At 36.6% G+C, this 18,474-nt stretch overlaps 1 protein-coding gene and 1 long non-coding RNA gene across 3 annotated transcripts; one reads left to right on the top strand and one right to left on the bottom strand.

The window, feature by feature from the left end:
• Positions 1-477: 477 nt before the first annotated feature.
• Positions 478-11,214, top strand: LOC113470356. Its single transcript, XR_003393433.1, has 2 exons — positions 478-715; positions 10,985-11,214. It is a non-coding gene; the product is annotated as an uncharacterized LOC113470356 (long non-coding RNA).
• On the bottom strand, positions 10,938-16,886 carry LOC103516423 (SPRY domain-containing SOCS box protein 3). Of its 2 annotated transcripts, none has more exons than XM_026828692.1 (5): positions 16,698-16,886; positions 16,395-16,411; positions 15,420-15,638; positions 14,462-14,701; positions 10,938-11,275 (listed from the first exon to the last, which is right to left on the bottom strand). In XM_026828692.1, the coding sequence occupies exons 2-5, from the start codon at positions 16,399-16,401 to the stop codon at positions 11,001-11,003; spliced, it is 741 nt and encodes a 246-aa protein (XP_026684493.1). In that variant the 5' UTR covers positions 16,402-16,411; positions 16,698-16,886; the 3' UTR covers positions 10,938-11,000. The 2 variants fall into 2 exon arrangements, with proteins under 2 accessions (XP_026684493.1, XP_017302597.1); XM_017447108.2 differs by lacking the exon at positions 16,698-16,886 and adding an exon at positions 16,620-16,689.
• Positions 16,887-18,474: the final 1,588 nt, after the last annotated feature.

The following is an 18,474-nucleotide window of genomic DNA, read 5'->3' as shown; positions in this document are numbered from 1 at the left end:
CTTGGTCTTTGAGAGATAGAATTGATAAGACGACAGAAACTCAAATGCAAGTGCCTACTTCAAAAATTGTGCTATTCCTCTCTAGAACCAGTTGAACTTTAATGGCTCACTTCGATACGTGTTCTTTTTTTTATCAAATGAAGCTGATTTGAAGTTGAAGGGTAAAATATCTAAGCTTATTCACTTATTGCTTATTGATAAGCTGATAAGATTAGAAAAACGAACTAACGAAGAACGGAACCCCAAAAACCAACTTTGCGGCTTTGCGCACTGCTGCCACCTCTATGTTTACAGAGGTGAAGCTAGCAATAGGCTGGCTTTTTACAGCAACTTGCCTCTGTGTTCAGATTTTTTACCTCTGTGCTCGCTCTATTTGCCTCTGTGGTCTTATCAGCCATGTGCTTTTTTAACAGTTTTTTATTTTTTAATTTTATTTATTTAGAAAATAAAAAGTTCAATTTTCAATAGGTATTTCAATTCGTTTTAATTTAATTATTTAATTTCCTTTTTACATGGTTTTTATTGTTTATTCTGATGTTTAATAAATCTTGAATCTTTTGGAAGATCATCATCATTATTTAATAATATTTCTTGTTTCCTTTGTAAGAATGCAAGCTGCGGAAGAATGGTTGCTGTGCTTATTTGCGTGCTTATGAAGCAAGATTTGTGGAGATAAGGATTAAACTATTAAAGGCACAGTGTTCCCAGAATGTAGGTAAGTACAGCATTACGAATATCTTTACTTGCAGTAATGCAGTTCAATACGAGTAGTATTACAAATCATACCAAGTACCTACTTGACTGCTTACAAAGTATGTATCTAGCACCCCAATCAGGGCCATATCCAGGATTTTGTTGGGGGGCCCAATGGTCCAAACAGTGATGTACCCGGGGGTGATATTTTCCTTTTGCAATTTTCCTGATGCATGGTGGTAATGGTAGGGAAATGGAACAAAGCTCCATTCCTCACCATTACCTCCTGAAACAGTAAAAATGACTATGTATTTGGGCTAAATGGAGGGCTGCTTACAAAGTATGTATCTAGCACCCCAATCAGGGCCATATCCAGGATTTTGTTGGGGGGCCCAATGGTCCAAACAGTGATGTACCAGGGGTTGATATTTTCCTTTTGCAATTTTCCTGATGCATGGTGGTAATGGTAGGGAAATGGAACAAAGCTCTATTCCTCACCATTACCTCCTGAAACAGTAAAAATGACTATGTATTAGGGCTAAATGGAGGGTACCTAAGTGATTTGACCAAGACTGCCAAAAATACTTATCCCCAGGTTCAGTGATTGTTTATATCTAGACTCTATTCTATGAATGCATTCTACATACCCACCACACATAAATGTACTTACTTACTTATTGCCTGTTCTACCATAGAGAGTTTTCAGTTAATTGAGATCAAAAAATACTGGCCTATGTAAATTAAATGGGTGATGTCAAAGAAAAAACCCTTGACACTGTGTTAGCTCTTGGTAGTAAGATCAGCCATTAAAGGTCTCATTAGACAGTTATTTCTGTACAAGGATTGGGAAATACAGAGTCATTTGTGAAACAGGCCTCTGAATATGCTCAAGGACTGTTTCTAGATATGAGATATGTACACTTCTTGAACAACATAGAAAATTAATTTCAACATAATATTGCAGACCCTAATTTCAATGGTATGCCTATCAAACTTACATCAACCAGCTCCTTCATTATCTCCTTGAGGCTTGAAATTGAATGTGTGCTATCCTCACAATATCAGCATTAGGTAAATTAGTAAATATGATACAAAATCCTCGTCTGGAAGATCAAATCAGGATGCTGACGAGGAGATCGGTATCAATATTTCAAATCAAAATCGTCCATTATGATTACCATGACTATTATAGCTATTGTGACCAAGAAAGTACCACTGGTGATTGTCAACTACAGGAAAGCTATTAATAAACATTTAGCTTTGTCATCCGGTGTCAAGGGGGTGTGTCAAGCGATCTAAATCGTAATTTTGAAGATAAGCCTACTAGAGACATGTTTTATAATGAACATAAAAAAAAAAAAAAATCCCTCAGACCTCAGCTTTTAATAATTATGATTCAATTGTGAACTCTTCTGTGTAGGACCTCACATCGGCGTAATTTCCGAATTTGCGGAAACGTCAGAGTGGAAGGTTCATAATTTGATGGATCACTTCGTAATTTGTGCAATTGTGCATGTTCAACACTCTGTTTTAAATAACCCACCAAGCTAGCCTATTCTTATGTTTGATTAGCTATGCGATCGGTTAGATACGATCGATCGTCTGCATATCAAATGTTTTGATTGATCAAGAAAATAATGGCATTTGTTCTTCTTAAATAATTATGATTCAATTGTGAACTCTTCTGTGTAGGACCTCACATCGGCGTAATTTCCGAATTTGCGGAAACGTCAGAGTGGAAGGTTCTAAATTTGATGGATCACTTCGTAATTTGTGCAATTGTGCATGTTCAACACTCTGTTTTAAATAACCCACCAAGCTAGCCTCTTGTTATGTTTGATTAGCTATGCGATCGGTTAGATACGATCGATCGTCTGCATATCAAATGTTTTGATTGATCAAGGAAATAATGGCATTTGTTCTTCTTAAAAAAATCTGGGAGCTGCTAGCTGGTTCAAGTTAATCGAAACATTAAATGTAACTCCTTTGTATATACTTAAGGATGCTTTTTTTGCTACATAATTAAATAACAAGTAAAAAACTAAAAATTCAATGAAAATCCATAGGTGGATTACACTACCCCCGATTTACCCTCGCTTAATTAAAGTGAAATATACTCAAGGAGATGGTGGGTCAGTTGAGAATGACAGACACTGATGGATGTGTTATGATGTTAGAATAGAGAGCAATTTTATTTCAAACCCGAGACCTTCACACATAGCAGGATTAGCAGCACGTGCTTTACCTCAGGATGAATCTCCTGTCTTTGAATTTGAACAGAAATTGAGTGGATCATAATTGGGTCAGTTGAGAATGACAGACACTGATGGATGTGTTATGATGTTAGAATAGAGAGCAATTTTATTTCAAACCCGAGACCTTCACACGTAGCAGTATTAGCAGCACGTGCTTTACCTCAGGATAAATCTCCTGTCTTTGAATTTGAACAGAAATTGAGTGGATCATAACAGGCGAGATTATTAATTCAGGCTTTCTCTACCACCTAACATTTTGGAGCTATAGTATCACGTATAAAATAGAAAACCACAAGTACCAAGTCAAGTAGTCATGTCATTTCTTTTCTTTATTGGATCTTTATCAAGAAATTTCACATACAACACGTTGCTAAATGTTCAAATTGTTTCAAAGGTTTTATTGACCGTTTTAGATCATTTGCATATCCTGAAAAATTATCCATTTTGGAGGTTTGCAGAGAGTTACTACGAGGTGAACAAATTTAAGTTCCCAGGGAGTACATCACTCTATCAGTGAGAAATTGACAGAAAACCAGAACAAACGGAGTTACTACGAGGTGAACAAATTTAAGTTCCTAGGGAGTACATCACTCTATCAGTGAGAAATTGACAGAAAACCAGAACAAACGGTTACTTAATAAAAAAAAAAGTTAAATCAGTTCCGAATTTGTCGCACGGGGTGTACTTTAAGATTATAATAAATGCTAGATTTTATTGTTAAAATATGCTACTTAGGTATATAAAATATAAGACCTTGTCTAGACTGCGGGATTAGGAGGACTTTTCAGTCTCATTCTGCTGGCAGTATAAACAGGACATATCACCTACACTACACTAATAACTAATAATTTTATTCTACTCTATACTTAAATATTTTTGGTTGTTAGCTGTTTTTTCAATATACCTATTGAATAACTTATACTTATCTAAAATTACTTATGTACCTAATTAAAATTATACGGAGTAGGTACCTAAATAATAAAAATGTCCATTTTACGTACTAAATTTTCCTACTTAATCATTAGCACAAATATTGACCTCGTTCCCGGCGTTTGAGCCACAACTCTGAAAAAAAAAATCATCAACCAAAGTTCACATTTTTTTACTCTTTGTGATTTTGTGGTTTAATTATTTGAGTATTTTTTATATGAAAAAAGAAGAAAAAATCTCCGTGTAAAAAAAGGTCCTAAACTCTTTACGATGCTTAAAATTAATTACCTATACCTAGGTACTTACTTATACAGGGTGGAGCTTTGGCCATTGGTCTGGAACAGGTCGAGTTATTTTTGAAAGACCGTAAAAAAGTCAATTGCACCATTCCAATATTATAAATGCATTTATTGGAAGCTGAGTCCAACCTACAGTTCAAAAAAACTCCTATGTTCCCAGACTTTTGAACCAGCCCATATAATCTAACTTACATACTAATATCATGACTAGATATCACCCATAACCAAACTCAATCAAAATGATGTTTGGCAAAAAAATAAATAAAAATAAAAAAGAAATAAAAACGAATACAAAACATACAAATGAGTAAAAAATAATGTCGATGAAATTAAACCTTGTGAAAAAATTAACCAAACTCAATCAAAATGATGTTTGGCAAAAAAATAAATAAAAATAAAAAAGAAATAAAAACGAATACAAAACATACAAATGAGTCGATGAAATTAAACCTTGTGAAAAAATATCGTCTGACAGAGTCCTGAAATAATATGGGAATATTATTTTCAGGGACACAGTTAAAATAATTTTGAATAAAAAAAGAGGTTGGGGAATATTTACAAATATACAAAAATGTCGAGAAATAAGTTTTCAACGAGTCATAAAGACGTGCAAGTAATAATGCACCACACAACTCGAGACGAGGGATACTTAGGGGCGATTTCGTAGGGGCGACCTTACTTTTGCCCTTTAACAGATAAACCTTATTTTCAAGACTGTTAATATTATCGAGAAATAAGTTTTCAGCGAGTCATAAAGACGTGCAAGTAATAATGCACCACACAACTCGAGACGCGGGATACTTAGATATTCAAACTCTGTTCCTTAAATAATACAGGCTGCAGCTGTCATTAGAGCATTGTGGTGACTGTTCGAAACTTCAACATTGCTACAGGCTACAGGATGCCCTAGGAATCGTATTAATATATTTAAGCTGAACGGAACCACTGCATGATGAAGTACCACCCTGTTCCTGCATTAATATTAGCATTATTAACTCTGTGGCGATGGATTTTGATGATCGCGGATGAAAACGTTTTCCTCAGCGGGAGACCATGAATCAGGTCCGATGTACACATAACAGTATAACCCGCGCGCCTCTGCTTACCAGGGTGAGGGCCTAGCCACTATACAATATGCAGGCAAATTGCTTACCTACCTCACTCACAATAACGGATGGCCCAGTGGTAACGCGCTTACTTGCGGAAGGTCTCGGGTCAGCGGGAGACCATGAATCAGGTCCGATGTACACATAACAGTATAACCCGCGCGCCTCTGCTTACCAGGGTGAGGGCCTAGCCACTACAATATGCAGGCAAATTGCTTACCTACCTCACTCACAATAACGGATGGCCCAGTGGTAACGCGCTTACTTGTCGAAGGTCTCGGCTTCGATCCTAAACATCGACCAAAATTTTGAACATTGAACTAACCATCGACCAAAATTTGAACTTTGAATTAACCATCGACCAAAAAGTATTTCAACGGGTTGCTTTCTGGTGTTCTCGTGTAGATTCAGCACCTAAAATGGGAAGTATTGTTTCATCTGATAATAGCGTGATGGACAATGGGTATGCTACGACACAGACCACATGAGTCTAAAACCATGCCTGAGGCACCCTTTCTTCTGACAAAACTGGCTTTTGCGTCATTTCTGTTCAATTGTATTTTTTATTGAGATTCATAAATGAAACATTGGTAATTTATCTCTTCATAACTCCGCCTCTCTATTGAGAGTTAACTTGAAATATGAAGGGGGTTTTATGTTTATTTTGAGTGTCTACGACACAGACCACATGAGTCTAAAACCATGCCTGAGGCACCCTTTCTTCTGACAAAACTGGCTTTTGCGTCATTTCTGTTCAATTGTACCCTCCACAAAAAAGTACTGATATAAAAAAAAGACGTCAATGTGGGACCTCCCTTCTACATTAGCTCTTCTAAAGAAAATAATAATTTTCCATCACTCCTACATCAATTACCTTGCTGTTGAACCATTGATCCCGGATTACGAAACCTAGATCTTGACCTTTGTTAGTTTTCTACGAGTGCTCTTTGTTCACAAATCACTCTTTTCTGAACGCCCATTGACAAAATAAATACAAAAAAGTAATACCTAAGTACTAATAAAAAGTAAAATCATTAACAGTAAGAAAATAACGAAAACTGGGGTATATGTAAATCAAGTACACACTGATGTTGAAAGCCTAAAACGCAAACCCTCAACCTCTTTTGTCAGCCCCCATCAGTCGTTACGCTTTCGCTGAGAATTCAAGCAACGTTGTACGGGATTGGTATTTGGACGGGGGCATATTTCAGAGTATATTCCTCCTCGTGAAAATAGTGGAAAGATGGTATGTCAGCCCTGATCAGTCGTTACGCCTAGACTTTCAAGCAACGTGGTTGGTATTTGGACGGGGTATATTCACCCTCTTGAGAACCGTGGATAAGTTTTTTGGACCCCAGCGAAGTGTTTAAATTCCACTTATCTTCATTCATTGTGTTTGCAATCTTAAAGTATCACATGATAGCGAAATTCTCACCTTAGATGCTGCTGGACCAATGGACCCTATCTAATAGACAACCGAATTCATTCAACCCTCTTCATTTTTGAATGCAATAAATTAATATCATCTTCGTATCTATTAGACAATCTGTGTGTGGTCTATGAAACATTGGTAATTTATCTCTTCATAACTCCGCCTCTCTATTGAGAGTTAACTTGAAATATGAAGAGGGTTTTATGTTTATTTTGAGTGTCTATTTTTTGTGGTAGTTATTTGTACGGTTTTGTTAGTTTTCTACGAGTGCTCTTTGTTCACAAATCACTCTTTTCTGAACGCCCATTGACCAAATAAATACAAAAAAGTAATACCCACTAATAAAAAGTAAAATCATTAACAGTAAGAAAATAACGAAAACTGGGGTATATGTAAATCAAATACACACCGATGTTGAAAGCCTAAAACGCAAACCCTCAACCTCTTTTGTCAGCCCTTATCAGTCGTTACGCTTTCGCTGAGAATTCAAGCAACGTTGTACGGGATTGGTATTTGGACGGGGGCATATTTCAGAGTATATTCCTCCTCGTGAAAATAGTGGAAAGATGGTATGTCAGCCCTGATCAGTCGTTACGCCTAGACTTTCAAGCAACGTGGTTGGTATTTGGACGGGGTATATTCACCCTCTTGAGAACCGTGGATAAGTTTTTTTGAACCCCAGCGAAGTGTTTAAATTCCACTTATCTTCATTCATTGTGTTTGCAATCTTAAAGTATCACATGATAGCGAAATTCTCACCTTAGATGCTGCTGGACCAGTGGACCCTACCTAATAGACAACCGAATTCATTCAACCCTCTTCATTTCTGAATGCAATAAATTAATATCATCTTCGTATCTATTAGACAATCTTAGCCTAACCGGAGTTCTAAGGACTGAAAGAATATTGGTGAAATAAACCCTTGGAATTGCATTAATCCCGCCTAGTAGTTACTTTCCACCCGAAAGTTCGTCCTTTTTTTTTAATTTTAAACTTTGTTTAGCTCTTTATGTTCTAGGTTAGAAGATTTTGTGATAAAGAAGAGATTTTTCTTAGCCTAACCGGAGTTCTAAGGACTGAAAGAATATTGGTGAAATAAACCCTTGGAATTGCATTAATCCCGCCTAGTAGTTACTTTCCATCCGAAAGTTCGTCCTTTTTTTTAATTTTAAACTTTGTTTAGCTCTTTATGTTCTAGGTTAGAAGATTTTGTGATAAAGAAGATATTTTTCCAAGTAGTCATGTCATTTCTTTTCTTTATTGGATCTTTATCAAGAAATTTCACATACAACACGTTGCTAAATGTTCAAATTGTTTCAAAAGATTTTATTGACCGTTTTAGATCATTTGCATATCCTGAAAAATTATCTATTTTGGAGGTTTGCAGAGAGTTACTACGAGGTGAACAAATTTAAGTTCCTAGGGAGTACATCACTCTATCAGTGAGAAATTGACAGAAAACCAGAACAAACGGTTAGTTACGTGAAAAAATATCGTCTGACAGAGTCCTGAAATAATATGGGAATATTATTTCCAGGGACACAGTTAAAATAATTTTGAATAAAAAAAGGGGTTGGGGCATATTTACAAATATACAAAAATTGTGAAAAAATATCGTCTGACAGAGTCCTGAAATAATATGGGAATATTATTTCCAGGGACACAGTTAAAATAATTTTGAATAAAAAAAGTAAAAAGGGGTTGGGGAATATTTACAAATATACAAAAATTCAATACTGCCAGCACAGATTGGCAGATATCTTTTTACAAACTACAATTTTGAGATCATTTGTTTAGCTCTTCGATTTTCAGATGGATACTTTAGCTACCCACTGAAAAATATAAGGAAATATGTTACAATTTCATTGATTGCTAGCCTATACACTTCTTGGTCTTTGAGAGATAGAATTGATAAGACAACAGAAACTCAAATGCAAGTGCCTACTTCAAAACTTGTGCTATTCCTCTAATCCTCTCTAGAACCAGTTGAACTTTAATGGCTCACTTCGATACGTGTTCTTTTTTTTATCAAATGAAGGTGATTTGAAGTTGAAGGGTAAGCTTATTCACTTATTGATAAGCTGATAAGATTAGAAAAACGAACTAACGACTTATCACTGTGTTGCTTTGCTTCATATAACAGTGCATCTCTAGTTTCCAATCTTTTCCAAGGAAAATTATGTATTTTTCCAACAAGGAAAGTTCTGTATCGCGGAAACGAATGCTCACAGTTGAGTAAGTTTATACTGAACGCACCCTCATAATGAGGGGGTGGAAGTATTGATTACGATAAGGCGTGCGAATTTTAATCTTACAGAATTATTTACAGGGTGGTACATAATATAGGGGCGTCACAAAGTTAAGCAACATCCTGTATACCTAATGTGCCCACCTGCCTACAGTAATTTTAATGAAGAGGGATTAGTTAGTGGGACTATAAAGTCCCACTTTTGATTTCATTGGTTAATAGTGTCCAACACAAATGTGCTGCTTAAATTTTAAATAAAATAGAAACTTGGATACCCGTTATCTTTTGTTGCTTATAGCTAAACCTAACTAATTCCAATAAATAGGTATTGTTAAAATTATAAACAATAATGAGGGGGGAAACATAACAAAACATAAAACACACCAACAAAATTGCGCTAAACTATAAGGGAAAAACATAACCAAAGACCTATCAATATTATTTAGTGACCTAGGTACATACTTTAACTAAAATTTATAATAAAACACACCAACAAAATTGCGCTAAACTATAAGGGAAAAACATAACCAAAGACCTATCAATATTATTTAGTGACCTAGGTACATAGGTACTTTAACTAAAATTTATTCTGACACAAAAAATAGCACAAAAGCTCAATAAAGCAATGCGTGAAATATTTAGTAAGAAAAAGCGGGCTAGACTTGTGAAAAAGGGTTTCAATTTTTCGCCCGACTCAAATTCTCTGAAGTGACGTCATGAGGGTTGCTGCTTAAATGACATGCAGGAGTATTATTGTTTGATATAACTTGATAATGAATAATTGTATCCATAGAGTGCGTATTTATCTAAGCGTGCTCATGTGTTTAGGCAATAAAATTTATTTAAAACAAAACACTAAAAACAAATTGATACTAACTAATTTTTGAAAACCTTGAATAACTTTTGCATGAAATTATTTTCCACTTTGAATTCGATCTCGGTTGCTGTAGAATTTATTTCTAATGCATGTGACTGATTTTGAGTCATTTTTACCGATCTTCAATGTAAACCAGGCCTTGGAATTTGTCATATTAGGCCATTATTACAATGGATGATTAGTTTGGAATTTCATACGTAATACTGTTAAAAATAATGGGTAAATTAATACCTTTTACTGTTTTATCCTATTGCACAAATTTAACTCGCTCCACTGAAAAGGTTGACAATTTAACAGTTAAATAACAGGTAGGTAGGTAATGAATGGACTTTGTCTGGGCAATAAGTATGAAGAAATAAGTTTTAAATAGATTATATTATGCGTTAAATACCAAATTAACCAGGATAAAATTTACGAAAAATTTGAAATTTTGAGAAAAGGTTCGTATCCGGCCCGAACTAATGCATGTGTCTATCTCAAGACAAACCCTGCTTTCATGCAAAAAGTTCTCCATTTCATATTTGAAAGACAAAAAGCTGTTAAATAGATTCAAACCAAAATTACTTATCATAGGTATGGAGGTAAATAAAAAAGAAAGATTTGGATAATAAGTAACTAGAGTTAAGTATTGCACATATGGCATAGGTAGTAAAATTGAAAACTAAAACGGAACACATATCTAAGTAAACTTGGGGGGGGGGAATCTAACTTTCTGTTTCTTATTCATAAAAATATGAAAGACAAAAAGCTGTTAAATAGATTCAAACCAAAATTACTTATCATAGGTATGGAGGTAAATAAAAAAGAAAGATTTGGATAATAACTAGAGTTAAGTATTGCACATATAGCATAGGTAGTAAAATTGAAAACTAAAACGAAACACATATCTAAGTAAACTTGGGGGGGGGGAATCTAACTTTCTGTTTCTTATTCATAAAAATATCTATTCCTTATTCATAAGAAACCCCTAGAATTGGATGAAAAGTGTGACAGGTATACGTTATATCTCTCTTCTTGTCCCACTTTTTCCCCCCATTATTAATTTTCCAACCAAGTTTCCACTAATCCTAGTGATCATATCTAAGTATGAGTTCTTGTTACACAATAAATACTTTTATCATTATTCTGTATTCTTCCATTTCAGACTCCCTATCGCGTCTTCAATAGTTGAGAATATAATATTTGGCAGGTTGATAAGGCGGATCGCTCACTTTGACCATGGCTTCTTCAATGTAAGTTCTAATGGGCGTGGGTAACTTTACCAGATCCAAATCCGCCTGATTCATAGTTTTGATGATGATCGATCGACATCGGTCTTGAAGATTGATGAAATCTCGTCGCGCTACTTCCAAACTGATTTGTGTCTTGACGGCCGTGGAGCATATCATGGGATACAAGGGCTCCTGAACATGCTGCAGACCTTGGAATGCAATCCCTGGAAATATGAAGTTAAGTAAAGGGCTGGTCCCATTTGTCGTTCAGGAAATCGTGTCGTGCGTAGTGGGAGAACTGTCATTTAAAATGCATTGCCCACTTGGAGCATATCATGGGATACAAGGGCTCCTGAACATGCTGCAGACCTTGGAATGCAATCCCTGGAAGTATGAAGTTAAGTAAAGGCCTAGTCCCATTTGTCGTTCAGGAAATCGTGTCGTGCGTAGTGGGAGCACTGTCATTTAAAATGCATTGCCCACATGGAGCATATCATGGGATACAAGGGCTCCTGAACATGCTGCAGACCTTGGAATGCAATCCCTGGAAGTATGAAGTTAAGTAAAGGCCTGGTCCCATTTGTCGTTCAGGAAATCGTGTCGTGCGTAGTGGGAGCACTGTCATTTAAATTGCATTGCCCACAAGGACATTTTGTGTAGTTGGGAAAAAAAGTCGTGTCGTATGTAGTGGGAACACTCTCATTTAAATTACATTGCCTACAGGCTACAGGACATTCAAAAAAAAAAAAAAAAAAAAATCGGATGACAATTAAAATTCATTGCCCAAAGGGCAAAAGGAATTAAAAAAAAAAAAAATCGGATGAAACTCACGACAAGTGGAACGGTCCTTTAGGAGCTGCGTTAAACTTAAATCAAGTTTGTGAGCCAGGATCAACTACCAACCGAATAGGGTGCGGGTTACCAAAACTGTCCAAGATAGAAGCCTTGGCAGTACCTAATAATACGGAGGTATGTTTGAAATTGTCTCCTGTGGAGAAATGACAAGAGACATTTTGCGAGGATTCTGCGTTGGACGTTGTAGGTGATGAAATTAATTTCGATCCTGGACTTATCACTGTGTTGCTTTGCTTCATATAACAGTGCATCTCTAGTTTCCAATCTTTTCCAAGGAAAATTGTGTATTTTTCCAACAAGGAAAGTTCTGTATCGCGGAAACGAATGCTCATGAATATCTTTACTTGCAGTAATGCAGTTCAATACGAGTAGTATTACAAATCATACCAAGTACCTACTTGACTGCTTACAAAGTATGTACCTAGCACCCCTATCAGGGCCATATCCAGGATTTTGTCGAGGGCCCAATGGTCCAAACAGTGATGTATCAGGGGGTGATATTTTCCTTTTGCAATTTCCATGATGCATGGTGGTAATGGTAGGGAAATGGAACAATGCTCTGTTCCTCACCATTACCTCCTGAAACAGTAAAAATGACTATGTATTTGGGCTAAATGGAGGGTAAGTGATTTGACCAAGACTGCCAAAAATACTTATCCCCAGGTTCAGTGATTGTTTATATCTAGACTCTATTCTATGAATGCATTCTACATACCCACCACACATAAATGTACTTACTTATTGCCTGTTCTACCATAGAGAGTTTTCAGGTTGGACTCTATTCTATGAATGCATTCTACATACCCACCACACATAAATGTACTTACTTATTGCCTGTTCTACCATAGAGAGTTTTCAGGTTACGATAACATCTCATGCATTTGAAAATACGTTGACGAAGAAGATCGCGTACTGACATGATCCAGAACTTCTGCTGTAGCAAGGCCTGCAGTGTACGAGGACCTGCATGGAGAGAGGGCACATGATAATGATCACAGAGAAGTTTGGATAAGTGACAATGTTTGGCGAGAAGAAGAGGATGAATAGAATCTTGAGATAGATTCTTAGCGTTGCGAAGTCTTCCGCCCACCCTGAGTCTCCCGTGTTCATCTGTTCATCTAGAAAAGGAGTGAGTTTCAAGATGGCGGAGTTGGTGATCTTACTATTCGACTGAAGAGCGGAAATAACTTTATTGAAATGATATTGTTGTTCTAGCTTAGTAATGGTCATGAGAGAATTATCCAATTCAGAAACTGAAAGCGTACCTAGAAAACGTTGTTCACGTACATTTCGCACGTTGTTAATAAAGCGAAGTACATAGGCAAATACTCGTTGTAGTTTGGTAAGTTTAGAATATTTCTCGCAACATTGTAGCAGATAGGATTTCGATGGAGGGTTAACGGTAAGTAATGACTTGGTATTTTCTTTCAATTCCGGCAGAGTTTCAACTAAATTACCCTGTGTCTTTCAGGTTGTTGAGATCAAAAAATACTGGCCTATGTAAATCAAATGGGTGATGTCAAAGAAAAAACCCTTGACACTGTGTTAGCTCTTGGTACTTAGTAAGATCAGCCATTAAAGGTCTCATTAGACAGTTATTTCTGTGCAAGGATTGGGAAATACAGAGTCATTTGTGAAACAGGCCTCTGAATATGCTCAAGGACTGTTTCTAGATATGAGATATGTACACTTCTTGAACAACATGGAAAATTAATTTCAACATGATATTGCAGACCCTAGTTTCAATGGTATGCCTATCAAACTTACATCAACCAGCTCCTTCATTGTCTCCTTGAGGCTTGAAATTGAAAAATTGAATGTGTGCTATCCTCACAATATCAGCATTAGGTAAATTAGTAAATATGATACCCATGTTATCTCATAATAACATCATTGATTATTTATCTTGTTTTTCCAATGACTTACAAACACTTTTTATAACCTTTAGGAATCAAGTGTTTCATTGTCTCCTTGAGGCTTGAAATTGAAAAATTGAATGTGTGCTATCCTCACAATATCAGCATTAGGTAAATTAGTAAATATGATAAGTACCCATGTTATCTCATAATAACATCATTGATTATTTATCTTGTTTTTCCAATGACTTACAAACACTTGTTATAACCTACCATAATAATTGAAGTAGGTACTTAGCCCAGAAGATGACTGGTGATAACCAGCCGAGCGGGTCAAACATACGAGCTACATGAGAAAGGATCGAACGTTTTGTGAAGACGATATCGATATCAGAAACATGATAGGAGAAGGTATCAGAAGCGGGGTCCCAATGTAAACCTAATATATTGCCCACTAGGACATTTTGTGTAGTTGGAAAAAAAGTCGTGTCGTATGTAGTGGGAACACTCTCATTTAAATTACATTGCCTACAGGCTAAAGGACATTAAAAAAAAAAAAAATCGGATGAAACTCACGACAAGTGGAACGGTCCTTTAGGAGCTGCGTTAAACTTAAATCAAGTTTAAAACTCACTTGGTAGCCCCTGGCCTTAAATAATAATCCAAAAGGTACCCTTGTAAATTTTATAATAATCTTACCTAGATATTCCCCGTCTTTGTAGAAGGACAAGGTCCCGGCAATACCATCGAATAAGACGCCTATCCTTGTGGCTTCATTTTCCGGGAAGGGTTTGGTGTAGTTGTAGAATTTCCCTCCGTGGAAGATGAGACCTTTGTGCGATAAACCCCATGAGTGTTCGTCTTTGCCTATCAGATTGATGAAGGCGTTCTGATGGATGCGTGCTTTCCGCGTACCTATGCCGAACATCATGCTGGTTCCTGAAATACCATAGAAATAAAGAGATTACCTACACAGTTTTATATGTAAGAACCTAATAGTTCATCGTCTGAAAAACTTTCCGCGTACCTATGCCGAACATCATGCTGGTTCCTGAAATACCATAGAAATAAAGAGATTGCCTACACAGTTTTATATGTAAGAACCTAATAGTTCATCGTCTGAAAATCTTTCCGCGTACCTATGCCGAACATCATGCTGGTTCCTGAAATACCATAGAAATAAAGAGATTGCCTACACAGTTTTATATGTAAGAATCTAATAGTTCATCGTCTGAAAAAATGACTTATTGAGAGAATACCTACATATGTAGTTATTAATTGATATGTTGTCATTAGCCATTGTAGCCCTATGAGAAGAAGGTTCGTTCTCGGAACGGCTGGCTTTCTCCTATCCTCTCTTCCTTCTTATAGTTCATCATGACTTATTGAGAGAGTTTGAGAGAATACCTACATATGTAGTTATTAATTGATATGTTGTCATTAGCCATTGTAGCCCTATGAGAAGAAGATTCGTTCTCGGAACGGCTGGCTTTCTCCTATCCTCTCTTCCTTCTCTCTTCGCTTTCGGGACTATAAAACCTTCTTAGCAGCAAATTCTTATTTATCAAGGCAATTATAGGTTGAGCCTGTTGAGAGAGACACACATATTTTTTACTTATCAAGCATAGATACGAACCATAGGTAGGTAGGTACGCACCAAATAATCGTTGTGAAGTAGCCAGCTCCCAATAGTATCGACCATTATTCAGTTGCCTGGTTCCCCGGATGCCTGCCGCTCCCTTGCTCCAAGTAGGGTGAAAGTTGACCGTTCGATGATTTTTGCCGAACAATTTGGTATCCGGACTTTTGTCGTTTCGGTCCCAGGTCCACCAATCATCACAGCCGTATTTGAACATGTCAGCCATTGAGCTGCTTTCTAGAATACATAGAACGGAAAATCTTTTACCTCCAGATCTGCAGGTTCGTTGTTAACATCATGATTTTGTATACCACATGTTAATGTACAAATGTTAACATAAAACAGAAACTATGGAGTAATTAGCTGATAAAGATTTTTTTTTTTTCAATTCATTGCACCAACTTTGTTTCTTCGTTGCACTTCGCAGAAACCCCCCCCCCTTCAAATAATGAGGTAGATACCTACTTGTTCTTTTTTACAGGACAGGCATTGTCTATCAACCCACAAAACTTGAAATGTAGAGTACCCTGTTTGAGTCACTCCATTCGGACCCCTTATCGGTAAGTCTCATCAGTGGTAAGTTTCATAAATGAGGTTTTATATTGTCTCCTCTATTAAGGTTCCTATCATATCTAACATAAGTTCAGAATCAGTTATCCAATTTCAAGTACGCCAGAGATTCTACTTTTGGGATTTTATCATGAAGTAATTTGGGAATATTGATAAATGGTGAAATTGCGTCCTAAAGAACTTTGTACCTACGTACGGTAGGTATACGGAACTAAGTTTTTCCTGAACAATCATTATATTGTACTAAAGAACCCAGCAATCTGTACCTAATCTAACAAGAAGTAGGATATAAAATAAGGGAAAAAATCAATACATTACCCCCCTTCCCCCCATTCTCAAACTTTTACCGTCGTATTTTGTTGGAATAGACTTGTTCATATGTAACATACTGTACTTAAAGGCAATAAAACACTGTTGTCTTACCCGTCATTGTCCAAAATCTAACGCTGAAATTCTGTTTCGTGTTAATATAGGCCGGGCGGTGCTGCGAACTCTTGACGTTCGCGCGCCTCCCGGCGCGCTTGATTTTTTATTGAGATTCATAAATGAAACATTGGTAATTTATCTCTTCATAACTCCGCCTCTCTATTGAGAGTTAACTTGAAATATGAAGAGGGTTTTATGTTTATTTTGTGTCTATTCCAAAATCTTCTCCTTGTCACCTATTTTGAACACGTTAAAATTAAAACACTTATTTTGAAACACATTGCACTAAAGATCCAAAATCTTCTCCTTGTCACCTATTTTGAACACGTTAAAATTAAAACACTTATTTTGAAACACATTGCACTAAAGAAAAAAAAAAACTAAAAATGAATAATCTAAAGGGAAACTACAGCAAAAGTTTCCCGAGTAAAGACAGAAAAGTTTGATGGGTATTGCACGTAGGGGAGCTCTGTTCTTGACTGGCTGGAAAATCGATGGACTTGGAAAAATGTGAAATGGGGGAATTCAAGGGGTGCTTTCACAATATTCTTTTATTTCTTTCGCCGGCGCGCTGGCCGGTAATACATATGTGGCTGTCAGTATTTATTTTCATCGTTATATCAACCTTCTTTTCACCTCAAACAGGCTGTGACCTTACCAACCCTGTTAAGCCTATACAAATCAAATGGAACTTACTGGCTGTTGGCCTAACAAAAGTTCTAAGGACTGAAAACATATTGGTGAAATAAACACTTGGAATTGCATTAATAACTGCTAGGGTCTTATCGTCCCGAAATCGAAGAGAGAAGGAAGACAGGATAGCAGAAAGCCAGCCGTTCCGAGAACGAACATTATCCGTTCAGGATAGTCAATAAAGTCAGAGGATTTAAATACTGACAGCTACATTTTAGCTGTAAGTTTGTTTTATTTCTCGGTCATATGGATCAATTTTTGGACTAGGTACTTTTACCTCCGATTGACTCCTTGAAACATGGCTCTATGACACTGCATCTTGAACGGCGATAGGATATTCGGATGTTCTATCAAAAAACTTGTAAAGTAAACCTTGTTAGTTTTCTACGAGTGCTCTTTGTTCACAAATCACTCTTTTCTGAACGCCCATTGACAAAATAAATACAAAAAAGTAATACCTACTAATAAAAAGTAAAATCATTAACAGTAAGAAAATAACGAAAACTGGGGTATATGTAAATCAAGTACACACCGATGTTGAAAGCCTAAAACGCAAACCCTCAACCTCTTTTGTCAGCCCTCATCAGTCGTTACGCTTTCGCTGAGAATTCAAGCAACGTTGTATGGGGTTGGTATTTGGACGGGGGCAAATTTCAGAGTATATTCCTCCTCGTGAAAATAGTGGAAAGATGGTATGTCAGCCCTGATCAGTCGTTACGCCTAGACTTTCAAGCAACGTGGTTGGTATTTGGACGGGGTATATTCACCCTCTTGAGAACCGTGGATAAGTTTTTTTGAACCCCAGCGAAGTGTTTAAATTCCAAAACGACGTAGTAGACTCAGTTGTGTCAATTTTATCGGCTGGGTCCATAGCGCTACATAATGTGTCGATATCACTTTGAATCCGATCGAAAGATTCATAGTATTCATCTATTCGCTCAAACCGAGCAAGAAAAGCGTTTTTATTGGTAGCATTTAAATATTTAGTGTAATCATAAAGCTTTTGCATGCGATCAAAAAACTTCTCCCGTCTAGAGATCAATGAGTTAAGTTTATCCTTTTGAGCGTTGGTAGACATATTGAATAGAAAATAGAAAGGGACAAAATGGAAAAATGAAATGGGTGAATTACCTGGTAAACGTTGACGATAAAGTAGAGAAGCGTTGGACAATCCTCAATCCTAATGGCCAAAATGAGTGAAGGTAGAATGTAGACTTATCACTGTGTTGCTTTGCTTCATATAACAGTGCATCTCTAGTTTCCAATCTTTTCCAAGGAAAATTATGTATTTTTCCAACAAAGAAAGTTCTGTATCGCGGAAACGAATGCTCACAGTTAAGTTTATACTGAACGCACCCTCATAATGAGGGGGTGGAAGTATTGA

This window comes from Diaphorina citri, unplaced genomic scaffold (assembly GCF_000475195.1).
Source record: "Diaphorina citri unplaced genomic scaffold, Diaci psyllid genome assembly version 1.1 scaffold52, whole genome shotgun sequence".
In the NCBI taxonomy this organism is placed as follows: domain Eukaryota; kingdom Metazoa; phylum Arthropoda; class Insecta; order Hemiptera; family Psyllidae; genus Diaphorina; species Diaphorina citri.
This window is presented reverse-complemented; position numbering and strand designations above follow the sequence as displayed.